The sequence below is a fragment of the Patiria miniata genome, unplaced genomic scaffold (assembly GCF_015706575.1).
Source record: "Patiria miniata isolate m_02_andy unplaced genomic scaffold, ASM1570657v1 HiC_scaffold_7, whole genome shotgun sequence".
Taxonomy (NCBI): Eukaryota; Metazoa; Echinodermata; class Asteroidea; order Valvatida; family Asterinidae; genus Patiria; species Patiria miniata.
Window position 1 is genome coordinate 45527974 of NW_024037074.1, and position 23543 is coordinate 45551516.

The 23543-nt window shown below is 39.2% G+C and overlaps 1 protein-coding gene across 1 annotated transcript; it reads right to left on the minus strand.

The window, feature by feature from the left end:
- Positions 1–802: 802 nt before the first annotated feature.
- LOC119744800 (ATP-binding cassette sub-family C member 9-like) lies at positions 803–22812 on the minus strand. Its single transcript, XM_038220937.1, has 32 exons — positions 22549–22812; positions 21764–22378; positions 20865–21098; positions 19369–19557; positions 18629–18784; positions 17666–17821; positions 17248–17382; positions 16709–16871; positions 16259–16299; positions 15345–15596; positions 14217–14414; positions 13535–13613; positions 12963–13068; positions 12656–12754; positions 11721–11886; positions 11420–11557; positions 10988–11174; positions 10153–10364; positions 9525–9688; positions 9097–9166; positions 8493–8650; positions 8282–8374; positions 7856–7958; positions 7058–7174; positions 6479–6590; positions 5766–5893; positions 5403–5481; positions 4637–4745; positions 4355–4458; positions 3819–3952; positions 3268–3330; positions 803–2321 (listed from the first exon to the last, which is right to left on the minus strand). The coding sequence occupies exons 1-32, from the start codon at positions 22624–22626 to the stop codon at positions 2187–2189; spliced, it is 4773 nt and encodes a 1590-aa protein (XP_038076865.1). The 5' UTR covers positions 22627–22812; the 3' UTR covers positions 803–2186.
- Between the last annotated feature and the right edge of the window lie 731 nt (positions 22813–23543).

A 23543-nucleotide genomic window follows, 5' to 3' on the forward strand; every position in this document is an offset into this window, starting at 1 on the left:
ATCCTGTCACATGGGTACTTTTTAGAACATTTCTTAGGTAAAAAGCAAAAGTTTCGTTTCAACCCTATTGACTCTTCAATGTACAGGGCGAGTCAGAATTATTTATACCCAAGTTCACCTTGAGTGTGTGTGGCAAATAGAGTATATTGAGAAAAAAACCTGAGTGTTTTTTAAGAATAGTTATTACCTTGTCTTCCACAGGAATTTCGAATTGTTCACATTAGTGGTAAATAATTATGTCATTCGCATTGAAGTGGCTCATTTTCCAGTCTGCACACGGAATTGGTTTTGCTCCTTTTTTTAATGTGTCAATAACTTCAAGTGAGTCAGTCACCATGACTAGGTTGCTATTTGTTATGACACTGCTTCATTAAATTTGTTGAACCATGGAACCGGGTTCAGAGTGTTTTTATCGTGTGTTCTTTGCTAGCGCTTTTTTTTTCAAAAAGGTACAATGGATGTACATGAAATTATCACCAAATATGTTCAAAATACCAGCTATAACATATCTCATTTGAACTTGTTTTGATAATTTCTACATTTTTTTTAAAAATTATTTTCTTTTACTTTGTTCCAGATCATTCGGAACACATATGTTCCACCTCTTTGAGGTGTATAAAGATAATAATAACTACCATTTTTTTTTAATATCATGGATATACGTAAGGTGACTTCATACAAACAAATGAGTTTTTCTCCCCGAAGATTGAAAAAAGGGACTAGACGACATGGGGTGTACAAAATCGCTTTCATTTCCGATTGAAGTCATTTTAAACAATCACTTGAGCGAATACTCCCTGCATTCGATTGAACGAATTTATCTCCAAATCGTCCTGGCCCGAATTTAATTTGAATTGAGTGAATTTTCATTCGAATAGGGTGCATTTCCACTTTCAAAAAAATACATACACGATAATCAAATGTAACAAATATTAATATTGGAGTGCAAATATCTATCGCCAATGCTTCCAAAAACTTGAGCTTTTTAAACAAATACGCTGCTGCATCTCAGTTTTCAACCATGCGACTGATCGACAAATTCACACAAAATCAACTTCCCCCAATAAACCCGATACCCACAAGCGCTGTTCTTTCAAATTACTTCCGTCACTAACTCCGAGTTATAAATACAGTCCTCGAAAAAAAATGGTTGAAACATTCTCTGGTATTTCAGGGGAAAAAAGAAAGAAAAGAAGCTCGCGCATTAGTTTGACCCAAAATGGTCGTTTTACACTGGGAAGACAGTATAACCATTGGCTGAAAACTTATCATTACGTGCAGGATCTTCACGTGATTGTGACAATCGAAATTCATAACACCAATGATTTATTTACAATGTTACCTTCACATTGTTGTTGTCCTTTGTTGTGGCATTATGTCCACTACAAGAGTATCTACAGCAGTTTCTACAAAACACCACACTACAAAACACTACGGCATTGATAAGAAATCTTTGGTATTTTGAAATATATTGTATCGCAAAAAAAACATTGTATCACAAAAAAATATGGAACTCGTTGCGCATCCTCTAATTAAGAAAATGAATATTAGCAAACCCATAAATCAAACAAGCAGTCTTTGGTGTTAAGATTGTACATGGAGGACGGGCTGGAATAGAAACAAAAATCACTCCGGACTATATAGACAATAGTAAATTAAAAGATACATTTAAACAACAGGTTTTTTTTTAGTTAATTAGCCCGTCGCCAGAAGGCATCGCCGACTTGTACATTCAGCTACGGTTCATACATTGTAGTCTTTAATTCAGAATAACTTTTTAATACCGTAATATTGAAATTTATCTTCCCTTAATTCATTGTGATTAAAATCATAATTTAATTGGCATTATCCTTAGTTTGTTTGCTATTTACTGTAAAAACTGTCCTAAATTTCAAAGTAAACTATTTTCTGTCAACAGGCCCTCTGAATTGTTTAAGGTATACCGTTAGAATAAAGGAATATCAATTTTACTAGCATCAGGTCACGTCCTAATTTCACGGCACTGTTAAGTATACTATTTTCTGTCAACAGGCCATCTGTATATTTTTAGGTATACCGTTAGAATAAAGGAGTGTTTAATATTAGCACACATTTCTGCTTTAGCTAGGTCAACTTTTCTGTCGACTGTTGAACAGGGCTAAATTGGCTCCTGTTTCATCTTGTAAGTATGGATGATCACTGATGTCTCACTCGTCACCGACCAGCGCCGTGAACATACCATCCTCGTCGGCTAGGAGCTCGTCAGGGCTTCCAAACTCGGCCACACGACCCCCGTCCAACACGATAATCTTGTCATAGGACCTGATGGTCGCTATACGATGCTTTAAGGGGAGGAAGATAACATATTGTGTTGATTGATTTAATCGGTATGAATATATAAATAAGTAATCCAAGTCCTATAATGGGCCTTATGCACAAGTTGACCTTTTTGTCATGTTCCCTGAATGCATTTCATAAATTGTGAACTGTTCAACGGGATGGTATCAGACTATTTACTATCACTTTCATTTTTATTAAATGTGGCTTAAAACATAACAGTATGTTTAATCAGAAATTCCAAATGATTCATCAAAGCAGACTGTATTAATTTGTAACGTCATTACTTTCTTTTATCTATACAATTTCCAAAAATACAGATTTCACCACACTCTCAATCCAATGTGGCCTACTCGTGAATAAGACCCATACTACCTCTTTTGGTCAGTTTTTAGTAACACGAGAAAGAGTGATACAAATTAATGTATCATACTTTAGTCTTTTCTCATCTTTGGCAAATTGAATGTGAAGATTTGAATTCGATAAATCTTGTCAGAATCCGTGAGCGGTTTGTGGATTCGCCACGTGGAAGTTATTAGGGCCTATGTATAACATAATGCACTACATAAAAAAAACCAGAGGTTTCAACTCGAACTTTCTGGTAATTTTTACCGTCATTGGGAGTTGATTCCTCTCGTTCTTCTGAGATCTAAATTTCATCTGTTCATTTTTCAGTTACTAATATTGTTTCAGAAAACGTATCTTAATTTGTACTTAGTCTAGCACGGGTGCATACATATGTTCCACAATACCGATGTTCCCCGAAATCCTTACCTTAACCCTAACCCTAACCCTAATACTAAGGATTTTGGGAACATCGGTATTGGGGAACAAAGGTATTGGGGAACATCGTGCAGACCCTGTCTAGCACCTGTGCACATTAGCCACAAACAGCATGGAACCTTATTGTGTGACATTAAAAATGCAAATAAAAGCCTCTGTTACACTTACTGCGATTGTTAAAACTGTTCTATCTGCAAAGGCCGTGGCAACAATGGTTTGCAATATCTTGTCCTGCAAGGGAAGATTCGACATTTTCATTTCGTGTTATAATTTCAGTATTGGGAATATGCAAAAGGGAACGTTGATTTAAAAATTCACAATAGTGTAATTCAAATAGATTTTCGTTTTGGTCAAGAAGTGCATGTCGATGTAAAGAATCAATTGGTCCTACAGGAACAACATTTAACCATTTGTATCAAAAGTTCGCTGAAAATCAAATCAAACTTTTCGTCATCGGGTTGTCTTTTGATATCGAAAATTAACCTCAACTGTTCAAAAGGCAGGCATCTATAATTTATCGAAACAGCACTTTTGAATGTTTATATCAACTTTTGCGATCTATATGTAAGCCTAATCAGATAAATTGCAGCATTACAAAATATACAGTTGAGGTTTTTAGAAACAAGTTTAAACGACAATCATCCTGTTTTATGAAACAAATAATTTCATCAAAGGCGCCAAAACTGCATCGTTTCGTCATTAGTTGTGATTATAGTTACCGTTTCCATATCCACGGAGGCTGTGGCTTCATCCATGATAAGAATATTGGATTTCCTAAGGAAGGCACGAGCCAGACAGAACAGCTGCCGCTGGCCAACGCTGAAATTCTCACCGCCCTCTGTAACAACTGCATCTGTGGTAAGACAGGTTTGCAGCACAAGTCTTATATTACTCTGTCATGCTCCCTTCCTTAACCACAAGGCGTCATGTTGGTATAATTTATTAACTAACAGGTAAACCTTTCAGCGAGTGTATATCTTATTGTGTTATGAATCTGTCTTGAATACTGTTCATTGGCCTAGGACGATCACGTGTCTAGTTTCTAAAAAAAAAAAAGTCAAAGTACTTGAGTATTGAGTTTTCGGATCGTAAACTGTTTGTTCTTCTATACATTGAAACAAATCTCCAGCTTTTTTGTATGGAAGTTTGTGTAAGACGGCCGATTGTTTCATACTGAAGTGACAGTGAGACAGAGGCCGGAGGTAAATGACCGATAAGTAAATATTCAACAACACAAATCGATTATTTTATTAACCTAATCCTCCGTCAAGCTGGGTGACAACGTCTTTCAGCTGTGCAATCTCGAGAGCATGCCACATCTCATCATCGGACACGTTCCTTTCGGGATCCAAATTTGCTCTGTATCAGAATAGAAAAAAACACTGATGAGTTTTTTTCCGACTATTAATTAATGACATCATTATCTTAAACAGACACCTATCTAAACAAATCCATTCTTTAACAGAAATAGACAAATGAACTATCACCTCATGCAGTTTTACAACTACGAACGTTGGATAGTGATAAACAAATTTACCTAATTGGTCCTGTGAAGAGCACTGGGTCTTGTGGTATAATGGATATCTTGCTCCTGAGTGTCAAAAGTGGTACGGACATAATATTGACACCGTCGATGAATATCCGACCTGAAGGAAATATCATTGATAAACAAAATGATTAAAGCACATCCATAAAAGTACAAGATAAAAGCTTAATAATTTCGAATTTTTTTGTGGTAATCACACCTTTATTTCAGTCTAAAATATTATTTCCCTGCGAGTTTAAAGAGAGTTACTTTACTGAATTTAAGTGGGGTTACCCCGTTTCAAATGCTGATACATTGTAGAAACAGATGTGTTATGATCCCTCTCCCAATTTCTTGAGGTCAAACTTTTCAAATACATTTGTATTTCCTTAAAATATGTAATCATCATCATGGACGTCGCGAGGGGGGGGGGGGGGCAAGGGGGCGCTTGCCCCCCCCCCCCCCCTCCCGAAAAACGAGGGGAAAATAGGAAGGAAAAAAAGGAAAAAGAGGTGCGAAGCCATATTGCTGTTAATTTGATGGGGAGGGGGCAGGGCAAATGCTCCCCTGCTCACGCTCGGAAAAATAATAAATTGAGAATATAATGAAAAAGTTAAGTAATCTTGGGGACAATTTTGCTTTGCTCCCCCCCCCCCTGGAAAAAATCCTGGCGACGCCCATGGTAATCATTTCTAGAATGTATTTCAATGTTTATGCCTACAATCACCTACAATCTTTTCAAATGAACGAGATCGTATTTTCTATTGATGCCGTGTACCTTCAAAGACATCTATGACTCGCAGCAGTGCCAAGGTGAGGGAGGATTTGCCACTTCCCGTTCGGCCACATATACCGACCTGGAAAAAAAAAACCAAGTAATATTTCAGTTTTCCTTGAATCGTCTGACTTAGATAATATGATTTTCTGTCCACCACAAGAACTGCAATCAATGCAATGGCTAGCCAGATATAAGCCAATCACACAGTTAATACGAAGTGAGCGTCGAGTCACAAATAGCTAAGGATGCTAATTAAACATAGGCTCTCAGTACCACTGATCAATGACATAATTTGTCACATGAGGATTGGATAACTTGTGATGATTGTATTTCACCTTGATATAATACCATACTAAATCTGACCTTCTCCCCAGATTTGAGGAACACAGACGCATTCCTAATCACAGCATCAAGACCCTCTGCATACCGAACCGAGACATTGTCAATTCGTATCTCTCCAGTATGAGGCCAGCCTTTTGAAGGTTCGGTCCCTGTTTAAATCAAGAAATAATTTATAATTTACTTTTAACACCATCGGTAGCATATTTAAATGGAACTGGCAACCTTGTTTATACATTGTGTTTGTGGTGGGCAACTCCGGAGAGTGCTTTTTAATAATCAACTATACATGCGTCCTAAAATGGACATACACCATTGTGAGCTACAGTGCAAGCAATCATTCGGTGCAAGCCTACATGAAGTATCTGTAGTTATGATTCTAACGAGAACTCTTTCCAGCTACAGCTCCAGCCACGAGAAGCCCTCCCAACTAGGCACGCCAAACCATGTTACAGAGCGTAGCAGTCTTGAGAGCGAGAATTTGGGCGTCATCTGAACACGGCCTCAAAATCTTTCAAGGCGATTGAGAATTTGAGAACGCGGCAACGGGTTCAAGATCAACGTGACGTGTGAGTGTACTGCACGAGTGATGACCTGAATAATGGGGGGAAAGCATCATCAAGGCGCATGACATAGCATCCAATTACATTTCAGAATGTCTAAGCGAACTGCCTGTCTTATAGAGGTAAGGTCTCCGGGTTACTATTAATCCCGAAAGGAAAGTACAAACTACTTGCCTCCGTAGTCCTCCCTGCCCACGTTCGTGTAGTGCTGAATTCGCTCCACAGCGTTCATCTGCATCTCAACCTCCGTCCGATTTCTCATGAGATAGTTTAGATAGTTAGACATCTGGCAATATAAAAATAAAGTTGATGTGAAGCTAAAGTTAAGCTGCAAAAGAAACATAGGTATGTCGGTTTCTTTAAAGCTGTTGCACAGGGTAGTTTGTCATAAATTCGCCGCTAAACGCGTTTACAGAGATATTCTGCAGTCTTTTTATCTGATTTCTTGTTTAGTTCAACTCAGAAAATGGTTAGTATTCTGGCTTTAAAATCAAACAGCTCGAAAAACTGAGGCATTTGTCAGAATATACCTGTATTATTATAAAGACACACAAGCGACAACAAAATAAGATGAAATAACAGGGACTTAAAATCACGGAGATTGAACTTTGCCAACACGCCAAATTAGCAATAACGAAGGAATTGTGTAAAAGTGTTGGTCTTAACTGATGACGATTATTACAACACACTCATGTTTGTATATCAAATTGACCTTTTCAACTTGTTTGTCTCTGTACATTAAATTCCAATCACCTGTAAGCTGTAAGTGGAACTTAGGCCCACCAAACTAGAACTGATAAAATCGAACACCAGCGTGCCAACTAACGTGGTCAACGTAGCAAGAAGCACAAACACAGCTCCCACGAAGTCCTGTATATAAAGAATGACAAAATAGCTTCAACACTTCATTTATAAGTTGCTTTGCATCGCCGACGATGAGATCAATATCACATGGACCAAGTCTCGGACATGATGCGTTTTCTAAATAAAACACCCACATTCAGAAACTAGTCGAAACGAGGGTTGTGAGTGGTTGCTAAATGATGTTAAAATATGGATCTCTATATGAATTTTATGATGACAACATAACACAGTTTGGGTTCTGCACTTCTTTAATACACGACAGATAATCCAGATCATTAATCAAAAATCACCTTTGTAAGAAAATAACTGTGGTGTGTAACTAAACAGAGTTTGTTTATGGTGTAAATCGAGGACACACACGTGCAACATTATCGGTGAATCGAGGACATGAACCTAATCGAGGACGACCTCGATTAAAAAACGTGTACAAAACCAATGAGACCTGTGCCAAAAAAGTTGAAGAACAAACAAAGCAAAAGGGAAGGGGAACACCAGAAAAAAAATGTTCGATTAAAACCATTAAGAAACGTGTATGTACATGTATGTAGAATCACAAATTCGCAAAACAAAATGAACGTCGAAGAAAAATACACCCCTATCCTAATATTGATCGTATTTTCAAGTTCTGCACTATAAGGGTTTGGTTGTGTACGACCATGCCACGTGTGTGCCTTTTTTGAAACTCACCAGCCTCGTACCGAGCCATCTAGACCCAACCTGAACGTAAAGAAACGCTGCTGTGTTTCTGTCGATTCGAGTCAGGATTGTGTTGTAGAAGGTGCTTTCTTTCCTGCGACGGGGGAAAAATGAGAAAAGCATTTATTAACGATTTTTTTTGGGGGGGGGGGGTTTACACCATCCCCCTTCTCCGTTCTGCTGCTGACTAAGATGATAATGATACTAGTAATATTGGACCTAAAGTAATTAATGGAACACTGAATTCCTAAATTTATTCTCAATTGGCTTAGAATGTGGGAGAAAGTATTGTATATTGAAATATTTTTCCCGGACCCCCTAGCAAGACGTGCCTTCTTTACGCCTCTATTCACCCCTCCTTTCACATCCCCTGGTTTTTTTGAAAGCTAAATCCCACCCTGATGTTTCTTGATGTACCTGTAAGCACGGATTGTGGTCAGTCCGCCAAGACTCTCCGAGAAATAGGCAATGACTGGAGATTTGCTGGTGCTGTCCAACCGTTGCATCTCTCTGGGCACAGACAAAGCAATTCAGAAATTAGATAGTCCAAAGAAAATAGTTTCATAGAGTCAAAATGTCATGTAACACCCAGAAAACACCATGTTTTTAAAACCAGATGTAACTTTACCTGGATGCCGCTAGGTAGTACTTTTGGAGGAAGAAATACAAGATGGCTATCGGGACGACAAAGGCGAGGAAGATTGGCATGACAATACCAACGACAACTATTGACGCAATTATCTGCATGATGCTGATTGTGAATCCATTGTAGGCATTAGCAAGTCTCTGGGTGAAGACAATGATATGGAATTTAAGTTGTGATATATTATATTTCAAATGGTTCTTTGGGATATGATCCAAGGATGGAGTCGGGTTTTGTGCATTCAAAATCAGTCTCAATGCCTACCTGCTTTTCAGGTGTAGAAATCAAAATAGAACTACATTATTTCAAACATTTGCAATATGTGGAGCCAATTAACGAAGGCGTCGCCAGGAATTTTTCCAGGGGTCGGGTGGGGCAAAACACATTTTCCCCAAAATGTCTTAACTTTATCATACTCCGAGCGTGGCAAGGGGGGAGTTTTGCCCTACCCCTACAAAACTAGGAGCAATATGGCTTCGCACCTCTTTTTCATTGTTCTTTTTTCCCCTTTTCCGCCCCCCCCCCTTGCCACCCCTCGCAAAGCCCATCATGGGGAGCCAATCTTTCCCCTTTAGGCCTATTTACTTACAAAGTCCATCATCTGGGTGTCATTTGAGAATCGATTTAGAATCCTCCCAACAAGAGTGGTGTCAAAAAACCTGTTCAAAATGAAATCACAAGAACAAAAAAAAGAAGTCACAATTCCAATTGAATACATTATTGATACAGTTATTAATTTCATGTCATGTATAAAATACGCCCTGTATTTACTTCTTGCGTTTGGGACTAAATTTAAAAGCCACAAATAAAAAGTGGCACAATTCTCTAAATAAACCCTGTCATAAAATTGGTCACTGCTCAATCAACCGTGAATTTAGGGACATGATCAGGGTGTCAATTTAAAGAGGAGATTCAACCCTAACAGAGAATATCCCCCTTTGATTCTGTTCCAATTAGCAATAATATCTCGGTTTTGTTTTTTTAATCCACTCTGTATGTCATGATTTGAATATCTACCTTAGCGGTGCATGTACGATATTCCGTAGCATTTTCAGATGCAGGCGCTTGGCGGCCAATGTGAAAGACAGAATGACAGCCGCGGTTTGAAGTAGTTGACTTAATGCGGTTCCGATCGAGAGGCCTGCATATCCACCAAGATACTCGCTGTAAGTTCTGTCAGTCTAAAAATGTGGACAAGAAAATGCTATTTCAATTCAGGCTTATTGGCTTTAAGGTCTAACACAGTTCAACACATCTAGGAGATATCTCATAAAAATGTAAGGCTCTTCAAAAAGTCAGTTATACCTGTACAAAGATCACCAGCAATACTTGCGCAAATCGCAAGGTAGGTTAACTGGACGACTTCCACCAGTATGGCCAGTTCCGTTCCCTTCCAGTCCACATGCGGATTGTGTTTTCAGTCCCTACATGACATCGGTTTCCCCCGAATATTCTTACATGTCATAGTTTTTCCCGGAATATTCTTACATGCCATAGTTTTCCCCGGAAAATTATTTAAACTCAAACATGGAAGAATCAGTTTCTTCCCTCCAGCTTGCAAAGTACAGTGCCATTGGCACTTTTGATGAATCATTATGATAATTATTTTGAAGATGACGGATGTGTTGTGGCAGAAAGCTCTAACCTCGTTGGGTGGAAGTAGGCCAGATTGAGACCAGTTGGACAGCCAGAAGTTGTTAACAACGGACAGCGTTGACTGCATGGCCACAACGACGGCAACAAAGCAGATTACAGGCCAGCCGATGTTGTTCATGAGATACATATAGGTCTTGTAAGAGACAGCTCCACGGACCATTTCTTCCTTCACTATTAACTGCCCGTCGCCTTGAAGAAGTTCTTTAGACGAAAAAAACAACAACCATAGATGTTGTTGTGGAATGGAAAAGTCGATACACAATTCTTTGGTTGAGGACTATGTTTACCGAATATTCCTCAAAAATATACACTGATTAAACCAAGCTGGTTCAAGCAAACTGAGACAAGGATTACATCGAATGAACTGAATGAGCTGAGCTAAGTGAGTGAGTAGTTGAAATTGAATAAACGGGTTGAATGAAATAGAATGAGGGACTGCCCATGCATGTGGCATATGTATACTGGTGGAAAACAGGATGTCCTTTGAATAAGAAATACTTAAGAATGGGAAAACTTAGTCATGTGTTGGCTTTCTTGATTCTCAGAAAGATGATTATATGAATGAGCAAGAGTACCTTAAAACAATGATCGAGCAACAGGGTTGTACTGAGAGAATGAATGCCAAATGACCAGTGACATGTGTGTGGGTATGTACATTTGTATAAAACAATATGGACTACAAGTCCTTAAGCGCTTTGAGCGTCTTTTTAGACGGATTTTGGCGCTAAATAAATGTTCTCTATTATTATTCTCTATTATTACAAGTGCACATTGCATATAGGTACACTGTGTGTGGGCGTGAAACAATCAGTGATTTATTGTACCTGATGATACGATGGAAACGCTTCGCTTCAACTTTGACCGTTCCTCCTCAGTGCTCTCGACGGCTTCATCGTCGTCCCATCCCACCGCTGACACCTGTTTGATCTCCTCGTACATCTCAGGATCGGCCTTAATGATGTCATCTATGCTTCCTCTGGCAATGATGCAGCCATCTTTCATTTCCAGTATCTGACAGAATGTGACATTATAATCCACAATTGACTTTTTTTTATCACGATCGGTGTATTGTTATGCTTTCAAGATGACGCCTCTCATGGGCCATATGCTACAGACATCGTTTTATAGTCGTGATTCTTTGATTCATTTTTTTTAAGTCTTTTTTAGACCGAGACCTATTTGTGTGACATGTAACGATAAGCCTAAAAGAAAAACAAGGCTGATGGAGTTCCTACTATCTTTTGTTTTTTACTCACCAGGTCGGCTCTGCTGAGATACTGCAGCTGGTGGGTTACAAGAATCACTGTTTTGTTTTTGTTCACAAGCTGTTTCATGATTCCTTCCTCGAATAGTTGACGGCCGACGTGAACATCCAGCGCCGACAGCGGATCGTCCTTCAAGATCAACGAGAATGAAATAACCCCAAAGCATTAAAATTGTGAACTGAATAGCACAAGTTCAGGCATCTGCTTCTTTGTTCAACCGATAGTCAGAGATAACGTCTGTTGTTAAAAAACAAATCCTTAGAATGCGGTTTGCTGAATTTTATTATTTTACCAAAATGATGATATCCCTGTCAGCGTACATGGTCCTTGCCACGCTGACACGCTGCTTTTGTCCTCCGCTCAGATTGATGCCTTTCTCTCCAATCTCTGTTTTATCTCCAGCCGGTAAAATGTCGATGTCTGGTAAGAGCGCACATGCATCCAAGACCCCTTGATACCTTTCGATTATCAAAAGCAAATAAAAAAATAACATGTCTTAGACAGTTTAACTGCTACCTGTCGAGAGCCCGGCACGTGGATGGTTTTAACGTTTGATAAAATACCGACTGGTTTCGAACCCTTTTTTTTGGCACCGCTGGGTTCTGCGCCACTTGCGCAGTACGCGCCCAGCATGCGCAAATCTCCTTTTTAATATTTCGCATGTGAGGCACACACCACGAGACAAACGACTCGTGGCGTATTTTACACGAAAACATAAGGCAAATTGATTTTTTTTTTTGGTACTTTTTGACCCAAAACAAGTAAGTTTACAACCCATATGGGCCGGGACGCCGATACTAACCCTCGCCTTCGGCTCGGGGCACTATCTGCATCCAGGCCATTTTCCCGGTTTTAAACGTTCCTGTTTAAAACAGACCAAGCATATATTTATTCCTCTACTAAATAAAGATCATTAATTGAATGATGAACCTCGTTTCCCCTTGAAACCATTTAGCAGTTAGAAAATGGTATTAAATACCCAGTCAATCTCACGAGCACTTCTTAGACTTACGCCTCTTCCAAAAAAAAATAAGTTTTTTGTTTCGTGTAGGCCTACTTTTTAAAAAGAATTATAAGCCCTTCCCTTACAACCAGGTGAGCAGATCACGTTGACGACATTAAACCAACAGTCACGTTTTATTTCTGTTACCAATCGGACAATCGCTTTATAAAACCGCTGCTGCACAGCGTAACTTCAATTCATAAATTAAAAATAATAACAAGTACCTTTTCTTCTCCATCTTTGTAGTGAACAGAATATTGTCCCGCATCGAAGCATTCATAAGCCAGGGTTTCTGAGCCGCAAATGCAATTCTACCCTTTTCTCTAAGACACGAAAATAAAAACAAGTTACATTTGTATGGTAAAAATATAATTATGATGTGTGATCTTCACACACAATCGAGGTCTTGACCACCACATCAATGTTAATCGAAACATGGTTTACTCTTGTTCTTGATTACACCTGCTCATTACGGCTTAAATGACAATGAAATATTCATAAAATTAGTCGATCATGCCTAGGCCTACTCACTCATTAATGTGTACATTCCCAGAGAGAGTCGTCATTTCATCCAACATGGCCGCCAATAGTGATGACTTTCCACTTCCAACCTGACCAATCACCATTGTCAGCTTGCCTGCAACGCAAATATTTTGTTCAAGAACTGAAATGAATGTTGTCCAACCTTGTTGGCAATAGTCAGATCAATTCATCCCCGCCCACAACTGAGCACGCGAACGACCAACAAAACTATTTGTTCAAGCTGTGCGTGTCAAACGCGCGTGACGCACGTTCGACATTGGTCAGGCTTAGATCGGTCGAAACAAGATTAGGCGTGGCTTAATATATCGGTCTTTTTGGTGAAGTATATACACATCAAATGTTTAAATTATATTAGTTTATTTTCTCTAACTCTTTAAAACAAACATGTTGTGGCCTTTTCCTACGTAAGTTTAATAAATACGTTTAAAGAAAATCAAGCATAGAGCACGGCAATTGTGTAAGGCTTAGTAACCGGCATCATAACAGAACAATCGTATGAAGATAGTATAAGTGGAATAAATTAAAGCATTAAAACCAGTTTTATTGTTCTATTCACTTACCTGCTGGAATCTCCACATCTATGTTGGACAGGACAGGTGTCGTACTCTCAGGGTCCCACGAAAAGTTGCCATCAGTGATCTGCATTTTGTGCGAAGTGTGAAATTTCTTTCGAAATTTAGTAATTTAGTTATCGTTTGTTGGCGAATTTCAATAACAGGTATCGAAGAAAATTACGTAAAATAATTATTCTTCCCCGTGTTTATAAACGGTATACTGGGTGACTGCGGAGAAGGTAATTTACCTGAAAATGAAAAAAAGTCATTGTTTTTCCGCGAAATAGAAAATAAAATAGAACAATGTTTGCGATTTGATCTTAATTACGACATCATTACTCATATTCCAAATCATGTCTCATTGGCACCCATTACAAAACCCCCAAATGACAAAAACAAACACTGATATGAAAGTGGATTATCAGCTTAAAGTCGTGTTCTGTTGCAAACAATCTTCAAACAGCATGACCATTCTTTCATTGCTTTCGATTGATTTCAGAAATCACATCTCTCTTTCAGATGCAGTATAGGCCTATCAAAGTTAAATACATCAACATGGTGGGCAGGTCTCAATAACCTTTAACACAATGTAGCTGGGGATCAAGTATAAACGTTGTAAATCGAAGGCGATTCTCTTATTAACTGTTTCACATTTAAAGATTAAATAAGTCAAAACAAACTGCCATACCTTTATTGCTATTTGGTCCGTATTTGGTTTGGAAGGTACAAGTGAACTTGTGGACTCTGTCAGCGAGATGCCATTTGTCATTAGCTCTGTCTCTTCATTCGCGTCACCGGTCTGGATGCCGATAGAGATCATGGGCTCGCTATACACATCGTCGGTATCGAGCTTGTGAAACAGTACCTTGCTAGCATCGTTATACCTCTGTGGAGATGAAAACACAAATTTCCCCTTGAGCTGGTGGCTCACCAATACAACTTTGCAAAACTGAAACAATTGAGAAAAAGGATGGCCATAGCCTCCTGTGACACGTAGGCCTATGGATTGTTCAGGGTGGATAAAAGTAAACAAAACCGAGATATTATTGATAATTGGAACAGAAGTAGGGCACATGTGAATCCAAGGGAGATATCCTCTGTTAGGGTTGAATCTCCTCTTTAAAATGGCACCATGATCATGTCCTTATATTCACGGTTGACTGAGCAGTGACCAATTTTATGAAACGGTCTACTTAGAAAATTGCACCACTTTTCAAGGTGAAATCTCTTTTTTTCCTTACCTGCCTCGATTGACAACCATAGCCTTTTACTCTGTGACAAATGACACCACAAAAACCACGATTGAAAAGTGGCACAATTCTATAAATAGACCCTTTCATAAAATTGGTCACTGCTCAGTCAACCGAAAATGTAATGGCATGGTCAGGGTGTCATTTTAAAGAGGAGATCCAACCCTAACAGGGGATATCTCCCGTTGAATCATATGTGCCCTACACCAGTTCCAATTAGCAATAATATGTCGGTTTCGTTTGTTTTTGGTTTTTTATCCACCCTGTACAATTTGGCATTAAAACACCTGTTTTTCCCACTACAATAACACTCAGACCTACCAAAATAGACAATAAACCAAGGCCAGATACGAGTACCGGTAGGTTATCTGTGTAAAGTGTTTCGTTTTAAGCAGTCAGTACGAGAAATAAATAAATAAATAGTGAAATTCATGCGATTGTTTCTCCTTTCTTTTTCAGTTGGGTGAGGTTTCTACTCACGATTTTTTTTTACATTTAAGATCAGTATTTCGTGACACGAAACGCATGCTGTACGAACTGATGTTGAGTTCCAAGTGCGTGTTCACCTTTGTCTCTTTTGAATTGTTATTTTCCTGCGTCTCTCCATGCTCCTCAAGTTCCCCAATGTCTCTCTCGACCTCTGGAGCCAGGAGGAATTTTAAAATTCGATTGGAGCTCACGATAGAGCCAACGATGCCAGATACCGACACGGGAATCATGAAGAGCGGAATCGCGATCATATTGAAGAACGACAAAGAAGAGAAGGTGATGGCAGGTGTCAGCGGTGTTCCATAAAGTGGCTCAAAGGTCACAAAGGCCTTGGGGGAAAAAAACACCAGAAGATTAAATAAAGTTTAGAAGCAAGCAATACATTTTTTTGTTATAATTGCCCTTTCCAACAACAGGTTTTTTTCGAGTTTTTCGAAAAAGTTAATGTTGTCTCACCTTTAAAGTAAAATTCATGGGGAAAAAAACGTTGTAATCCAACACGATCATGTGATTCCCACAGATCGAAAGATGGCAATTTTGTTTTCAGAGTGAATTAAGGCAAATCCCAACAGAGCACTAAAACGTAACTGTAAGCGCAACATCGACGACCGCATGAAACATACATTGTATATGGATTACAAACGGATTATATTATAATAATGAGCTCATTGATTGACAAGTTGCATTTGCGATCTGAATACTATTGTTCATCTGACAATTGTTGCTCTTGGCAACTGCTCAATTGTGGGGCAGGTGTTTATTCTGGCAAGAGGCCAGGAACAAAAACAGAAGACCTCCTTGTATACTTTACGGGAATAAAGCAGGTGTATTTTATCTGGTTCAAAATTGTCTCCACTGAAACTCAATTAAAAGGTATTCTTTTGACTAGAGCCTATACGTTAAGAAAAAGTAGATAATTCAAAATCGACACTTAAACACCTGTCTGTAAAAAAAAAAAACGGGAGTAAAATAGAAGACAACCTGTACTTACTACTAACGTCACCAAAATTGGAACTCCGAATGTAATAGACACTGTAACACAGAAATATAAAACGAGGTGTTACGCAATAAGTACTAAAACATGGTGATGATAATCATTTTTGTTTTGAATTTACAAATTATTTCAAATAACAAAGCAGTTCTAAATCTTACATTTCAAATTCAATCAGGCATGCTGAGAATGATCAAAGCTTACGATTGTTTATTAAATAGACGTTAACAAGGGTCACCTCTTAAATGCTGACAAATGTCCGTCAAACGAAAAAAAAATTGATACAAAATAACAATATATCACCTGCTTGAAAAGTCTTTTTATATGACGTTTTGGATTGATTAGACATTGCTTGTTACCCAACCAAGTTATGAAACTATTGTCTTTGCATACTTCGTCAACATAGGTTCAGGTTTTCCATAATATAAGGACATATTCCATCTGCTTTACCTGAGGTGATCATGCATAAACTGATGTGGAGTAAGTGGAGCACTTCTTTCTTGCGGACCGCCTCGATTTGCTTACAATAGAGCTCTTCCCAGGCGTACATCTTCAACAGCTTGATTCCTTGTAGAAGCTCGTTGGTTAGCTTGAGACGCTTGTCGGAGCAGCGCTGAAACAGACAGTTACAATGTGGCTATGTTCGTAATGAATGTTACCCATTTCAGTCGATATGTCCACTATTTCAGAAAACCAGCTAAAGAAGACAAGCATATTGATTTTTTGATTTTCCTATATCAGGTGCGGATCCAAGGGGAGGGGGGTTCGAGTTCCCCTTGTTCTGGGAAAACATGTATATTAATAATAATTACCTATAGGCCTATGTCCGCCTGTCTGCATCCATATAAAACAAATCTGACGGGCATGACCCTCCCCGCAACAATTCCTGGATCTGCCCCTGCATGTTCTGTTTCAGGTGGATTTCATTTACTTGTTTTTACTCCCTAAATTACGTCTTTCATCAGCTGACAGTTCCCTCCAAAACTTACCAAAATAAGCTTCTGTCTGTTGGCAAGGATGGCTGCAACTTTGAATTGAATCGGGAGAACGACGATGAACAAGGATGCTCCTAGGAGCGCCGAGAAACCAATTTCAAAATACAGGAGGATCAGGATTATGATGATCTGCAAAGAAAAAAAGACCGAACACTAATGCTTGTGATAGTGGTAGAGAATTAATATATGATGCAGCTCTCGACCAATAAATGGTATCAACTGCACAGCCACAAGGCAAGGAGACCGTGTAGACCGTTAGTTGTTTAGAAGGGCGAATAAAGTATTTATGAAAAGCTGACTAACCAATATTTAAAATGCAACCACCCTGACTTGTTCATGCTGTTTGTTTATAGTATATTGTTGTACATATAGCACAACCCCTGTAAACAATCAGTTCATCAAGAAGATTTACCTGAAATGGAGCCGACCACAGAAAGTTTATGAACTGAAACATGACCTGGACATTAGCGGCATCTGCGGACATGTGGTTGGTGACCTGGCCCATGGACATCTGGCCTCCCGAAAGGGTGAAGGTGGCAAGTCGTAACGCCTTCTTGTAGACCACACTCTAGTGGCAGATAAAGAAAAGATGACATCTTTTTCTAGTTTCTTAAAACTGAAACTGCCCATCCTTTTACTCTCTGTACTATCCCGAAACTCCCCCACAAACTTTATTGTCTTCGGGATTAATCAATAAGTCAAACTTTATAACAATGTAAATATTAGTCCTAAGATAAACGTATTTGTCACCACACAAACGATTATCTGCACTACTTTCTCAAGGAACCTCATCTACTTTTTGTATGGGCTACTTGGCACAGTGAACCTCTTCTACGTTTTGTATGGGCTACGTACCACAGTAAACCTCATCTACTTTTGTATGGGCTACTTAATTGCCACAGTGAACCTCGTCTACGTTTTGTATGGGCTACTTGCCACAGTGAACCTCTTCTACATTTTATATGGGCTACGTGCCACAGTGCACGCATTGTAAAGCTTAAAATGAAATCAGGTGTGATATCCAAGGAGCTGAATGCACATTTAACTGAAACGTTTTTGCTGGTTATGATCAAGTTGTCGAATGTCTTTAGGTAAGTTGCTTGTGATTGCTGTTATTTGTTGATCAGAAACATAACTAAAGGAGTACGCGTTGCTTCCCTTTGCAGACTTGATAACGTTAATCTTTTGATCAACTCGTGAGTGATAACGATCAATTTTCCTTATAGACAGCAACACGCTGTTCAATCACGTTAACAGAGCAACTGATGGTTGGTTATAAATCCTTAAGAATTGTCCTACAACAAAACAATTACAAGAACAGCAAAACAGAAAAAAATGCATCAATCTCGATTTATTTATCATTATAATAACCTACCTGTATGGCCGCTCGGACGTTCGCACCCACCACGAAAACCACTTTGAAATGCATATTCATGATGCATACCCTCACTGTTAACACCATGAACAGAGTCACAATCAGGACGAAGCCATTGGCGAAGAACTCCCCGAATTCCACGTAATGTGGAGCGGGCTGAGATGAGAAATGCGAGGAGAAATACTTAACATTTCACGGTCTCAATGGTGTTTGAACGTTTTGTTTATGAACAATTTAGGTTGTCTTTTTGCCATGTGGTTTTTGATTAGAGATGTAAAACATGTGTGCAAGAAATAGTTTACTTTATAAATATATATTTATATTTATTTATTTATTTATATATTATGTAAATCTCTAAATTCAATAGAGAAATCCCATAATCGTATTTTTCTGTTAAATTTGAAGGGAAAAAACACTAGACAAAATGTCTTTCGTAATCTTGTTACAATTAATATTTTGTTGCACCAGTTCACACCAATATATTGCAGGACATTACGATAAAATTAAACATAAAGTGCATTTGAAAAAAAGCTAATTGGTGTAGTATAATAAAGTGTCGATCGTGACAAAATTACACTTTTTCAATTTAACAAAAATACCTGGAAGATTCATAGCGCAGGATCCGTAGAGGCAAAATGTCTAGCAGAAAATATGTTTAAAAAACACTGAAGTTATGGGATTTTTATTTATATTATTGTAATAAATGAAGAGGTCAGGCTGCGATACGTTATATGACTTACCAGCTCTGTATCTGTCGGAGTCGAAAGTGTAGTAACATAACCCGTGATGGCTCCGATACAAAGAGGCCCAATGATATTTAAGACGTCAGATATCATCTTGTACAATGCAGCTTCAAGCAAGACTGGCCCGTAGGCATCAATGTAGATCCTGAACATGGATGGTTTGGTGTCCTTCCTCTTTGCCCGATCCTGGGGTGAAATGAATAAAAACCTCCATATTGAACCTTGAAAAAAATGAGAGTCATTGACCTTATTGCCGTGCTAGATTCAGATTCTGCCCAATGATATTTAACTTTTGGCAGACATCTTCGAAGTCTGCATTGAATTAGAAAAAACAAAACATTTCGAAAAGGTTATTTCCAGTTAGGGTTACTGTAAGTCATTAATAGAGAGAAACTAAACTTGTTTTGTCAGGAAAATAATATTATAGGAGCTCTCTTAAATTAATATGGATTTTTTTTTTATTGCGTCATTCCTGGCCAATGAACTTAAGCAAGAGGTTGGCGACCCCGGGTGCAAAGGTTCAAAGGGTATTGTTAAGTAACAAAGAAAAAGTAACCAAAAACTAGAGGGATTCTTAAATTGTTTTGGTAAGTATTATGTTGACAACAATCAAATCTTGATTACTTTTTTTCGAAGGGGCTGGGACCACATTCCCCAACTTTAAATTGACACTATGAAGATAAATGATCATAAAATCATAATGCTACATTATATATCCAGAGCTGCTAGGCACGAAGCATATCGAAACGGTGTAACAACTTTAAATGGATATTGATGTTTTAGCTAGCTCAATCTATTGCACCGATTAATTCCACGAAAGGGCACTCTAAACATGATCACATGGAATATGGCACATGAAAGACAAGCAAGCAATGAACAAATTCTAATTTGCGGTGGGCTCGAGTGCCCTTTGAGGTCGGCAAACTGATGATGTCAATATTTTCGAGATTGCACAAGCAGCATTTCTAATTTTAATATTACAGTCATTATGCCATCATCATCGTTCTTATCACGATGGACTGTGGAACGGCCCCACTTGGCCACCGTAGATTAATTTCCATAAAACATCGAACTTGGTAAACACTCCCCGGTTGAATTTCTATTGAATTTTCCCCGCCCCCGCTACATCCATAATCATGATGATAATGCAGTTTCCAGTTATGTGAGAACAAAAAAGGCGTGATCAATGAATTTTAGAGGAATAAACAATACAAACGTTCCAAACATCTTCGGGAACGGAAAAATGGTATACGCGCTACAATCTTTGAGTGATTTGAAAAATGTGGTCCCGGTAAGGTGTCAATTAGCTATTAAACCCATCCAGAACGATTTTTTTCACTTTCGTATTGCAATGCAAGTGGCTCTAAATGTTGGAAAATTAAGATTGGGTAGATTGAACTTGATTTCGGTTTACTTCAGTTCAGGTCCACGGATCGACTTGGATTTTTGTTATCTTCAGACAAGTTAAAAATCACGGATTTTTTTTATCTTACCAGCTCCCTGTCGAAAGCCTCTTGGAACAGTTTGTGGTTGTGATGGGCCTTATGTCTTTCCGGGATGTCCCCAAGGTCGTTGTGTTCCAGAGGCTTCTTGTAGCCTTGCACAAACACCCAGTTCATCCACCAGTAGGTTGCTTTTGACAAGAGGCTCACGTAGTCGTCCATGAAGCGCATGTTGGGGTTTTGGAGGTCTTCGTTGACTGTTTTGCGCTTACTGGTTCCAACAACCTGCAAAGATTGAATTGGTTGTTAGGCAATATTCGATTCTGCTTTAATAGAGCTGATATAAATCGAGGCCCGCCTCCATTAAGTAGGCCAGTACGGCCCATAATGTTGAAGCTTCTACGGGTGAATGAATATTTTCCCATAGTATAATTTGCCCTTTTCTTTCCGAAAGAGGGAAATTAACTCGCAAAAGCAATAGAACAACCTATTTGCGACCACTAACAAGTTTATGCCTTTTTTTTTTTAAAGTTATCTTTCATTAGAAGATTGTAAAAAACCAATACAAGATATTTCCCTTCATGGACGTGTAAACACTGTATTCTCAGTGTGTTACCTCCGGAGTGACAGTTGGAAAAAAATCACTCGGGTGGGACTCGAGCTCACGACCTCCTGCTTTCTAGTGCAGACGTCTTACCACTCGACCACCGAGCTTTCGGGTTCGGTTAGCAGGTTCAAATCTGATGTACATGTAGCAGCGGGTACCGCAATTAAACTATACATAATTGTAAAAGCTTCTTAACTGCAGTTATCAAAAGTGTATCTATTCTGTTCATGATGCCCTGCCTAACAAAGGGCAGTTTTCTATCTGAATTCATTTCTTTTTGTTCTTGGGGAGGAGTACTAAATTCTCTAATAAATTATTATAATAATGCTGAATGGAAAATCACCTTTATTCTGATCAAATTTATTTCGTTCAGAAGGAGGATGCCGTATGCGATCACCTTCAGTACCGTCAGATCAAACCGAAGCACGGTGACGTCGACTATATTGTGGTGCTTGAGGTCAGCTAGCTGTAGTGATTCTCCGATCAAGGCCAAGACCCAATAGATCATAAGCAAGATGGACATGGAAGGTATCTGCCATAGCTCCATCTGGTGGTTGTAGATGAGAGAAAGGAACATGGCAAGGAAGGCAGCGGCACCGGGGGCGTAATAGTGGGGTTGCGTTGAATGCTGCCATGCCCGGTACGTCTCGTCCGTCATAAATCCCTCGCCGATGGCCGCTGCAAGAACGAACAGCGACCCGAGGCTTACCAGCCACCGCACCGTGTGACCCGGATAACACAGGACATACTTGGTGTTGCCCCGTTTACGGTAACTGCAGACACATCCCAGCAGGAAGAGCGCAAGGGCAAAAACGATTATGAATGTGACATGCGGCAGAAATGCCAGTCCGTTTATGAAGCACGTGTTGCCGACCCATTCACTGGAGAGGTCGGTAGAAAGGTCAGTGTTGTTAGCCCCGCAGAACCACTTCCATTCTTCGTACATGATTGCACTATGCTGGAAAAACAAAACACACACAAGCACAATAAACCGTTATTGATCATAGCCTGCAGCTTAACTATGAATATCGAAATCTAAATTGTTTTGCACTATATTTTTCATGTACATGTACATGTAAATGTACGTAGTACAGCACAACTACAGGCCTGTAGCATGCATGCAATTACCTCATTCCCGTTATCTTCTGAACGGTTCCACTGCAAGACGCCAATTAATTCTATGTTCTGGTGCTCCGTGTTCTCCATATCCTCCTTTTGCTGCCAAATTGACTTGTACGTGATGAACTACTACTGTTTGAGCACCGTTTCTCATGTACGACGGACATGCGAAAGAGTTAGGATTTCACTCGCGTTGTGTTCATTCGTGGGTTTGTTGATTGCCGATCGATTGTGCAATTTGCAACACGCGGCTATTCCACGCACTGTATCTCGACTCCATGACGTGCATAATGCATAGGCGCTTTTCGAGGCATCCGTCTATGTGTATTCCGCTACACTGGGCAGTTAATGAGCCGTGCAAGTCAAGGGTTAAAGTGAAAGGTTCATTTCATAAGGTAGCAGACCAGTAAATAAACTTCCATAGACCCCAATGGTAAATGCTCCCACTTCAAAAATTCGGGAAAAATACTCACAACTCTCCAAGGTGTTCGAGACGCACATCAAATTAAAGCTTATTTCATCATCATTCATTTTCTTTTCAATTTTCGGGGGGTCAACTGATGACTTTTAGGAGAAATTTCCATCTGAAGATGATCACCCCTGAAAATAGTCCTGAAGCCCATCGCCATTTTGAAAAACGATGCCTACACTCCATTGCAAAATAGAGCGCTTTTAGGGTCCAAATTACATCAAAATTACACAGAACTGCAAGCTCCCAGTCCTGTGCACGGCTTCCACCCATATTTTTTACAAACCCTCAAGTTCATGGCCCACGGCATGCCCAAATACCGAAGATTTTGAGGGCATGCAAATCGTGATTTGGCCGGCGCAGGCAATTTCGGACCGATTTACTGGTCTGCACCCATAATATTATGTTTATTGCCGATTGGTTGTGCAATGCGCTTATCAAATCCTGTCGTCCTTTATATTCAATGTACAATTTTGCTGTGAAATGTTTCGGAACGTTACTCGGTCTAATTCAATGAAATAGTTTGATCACGTTG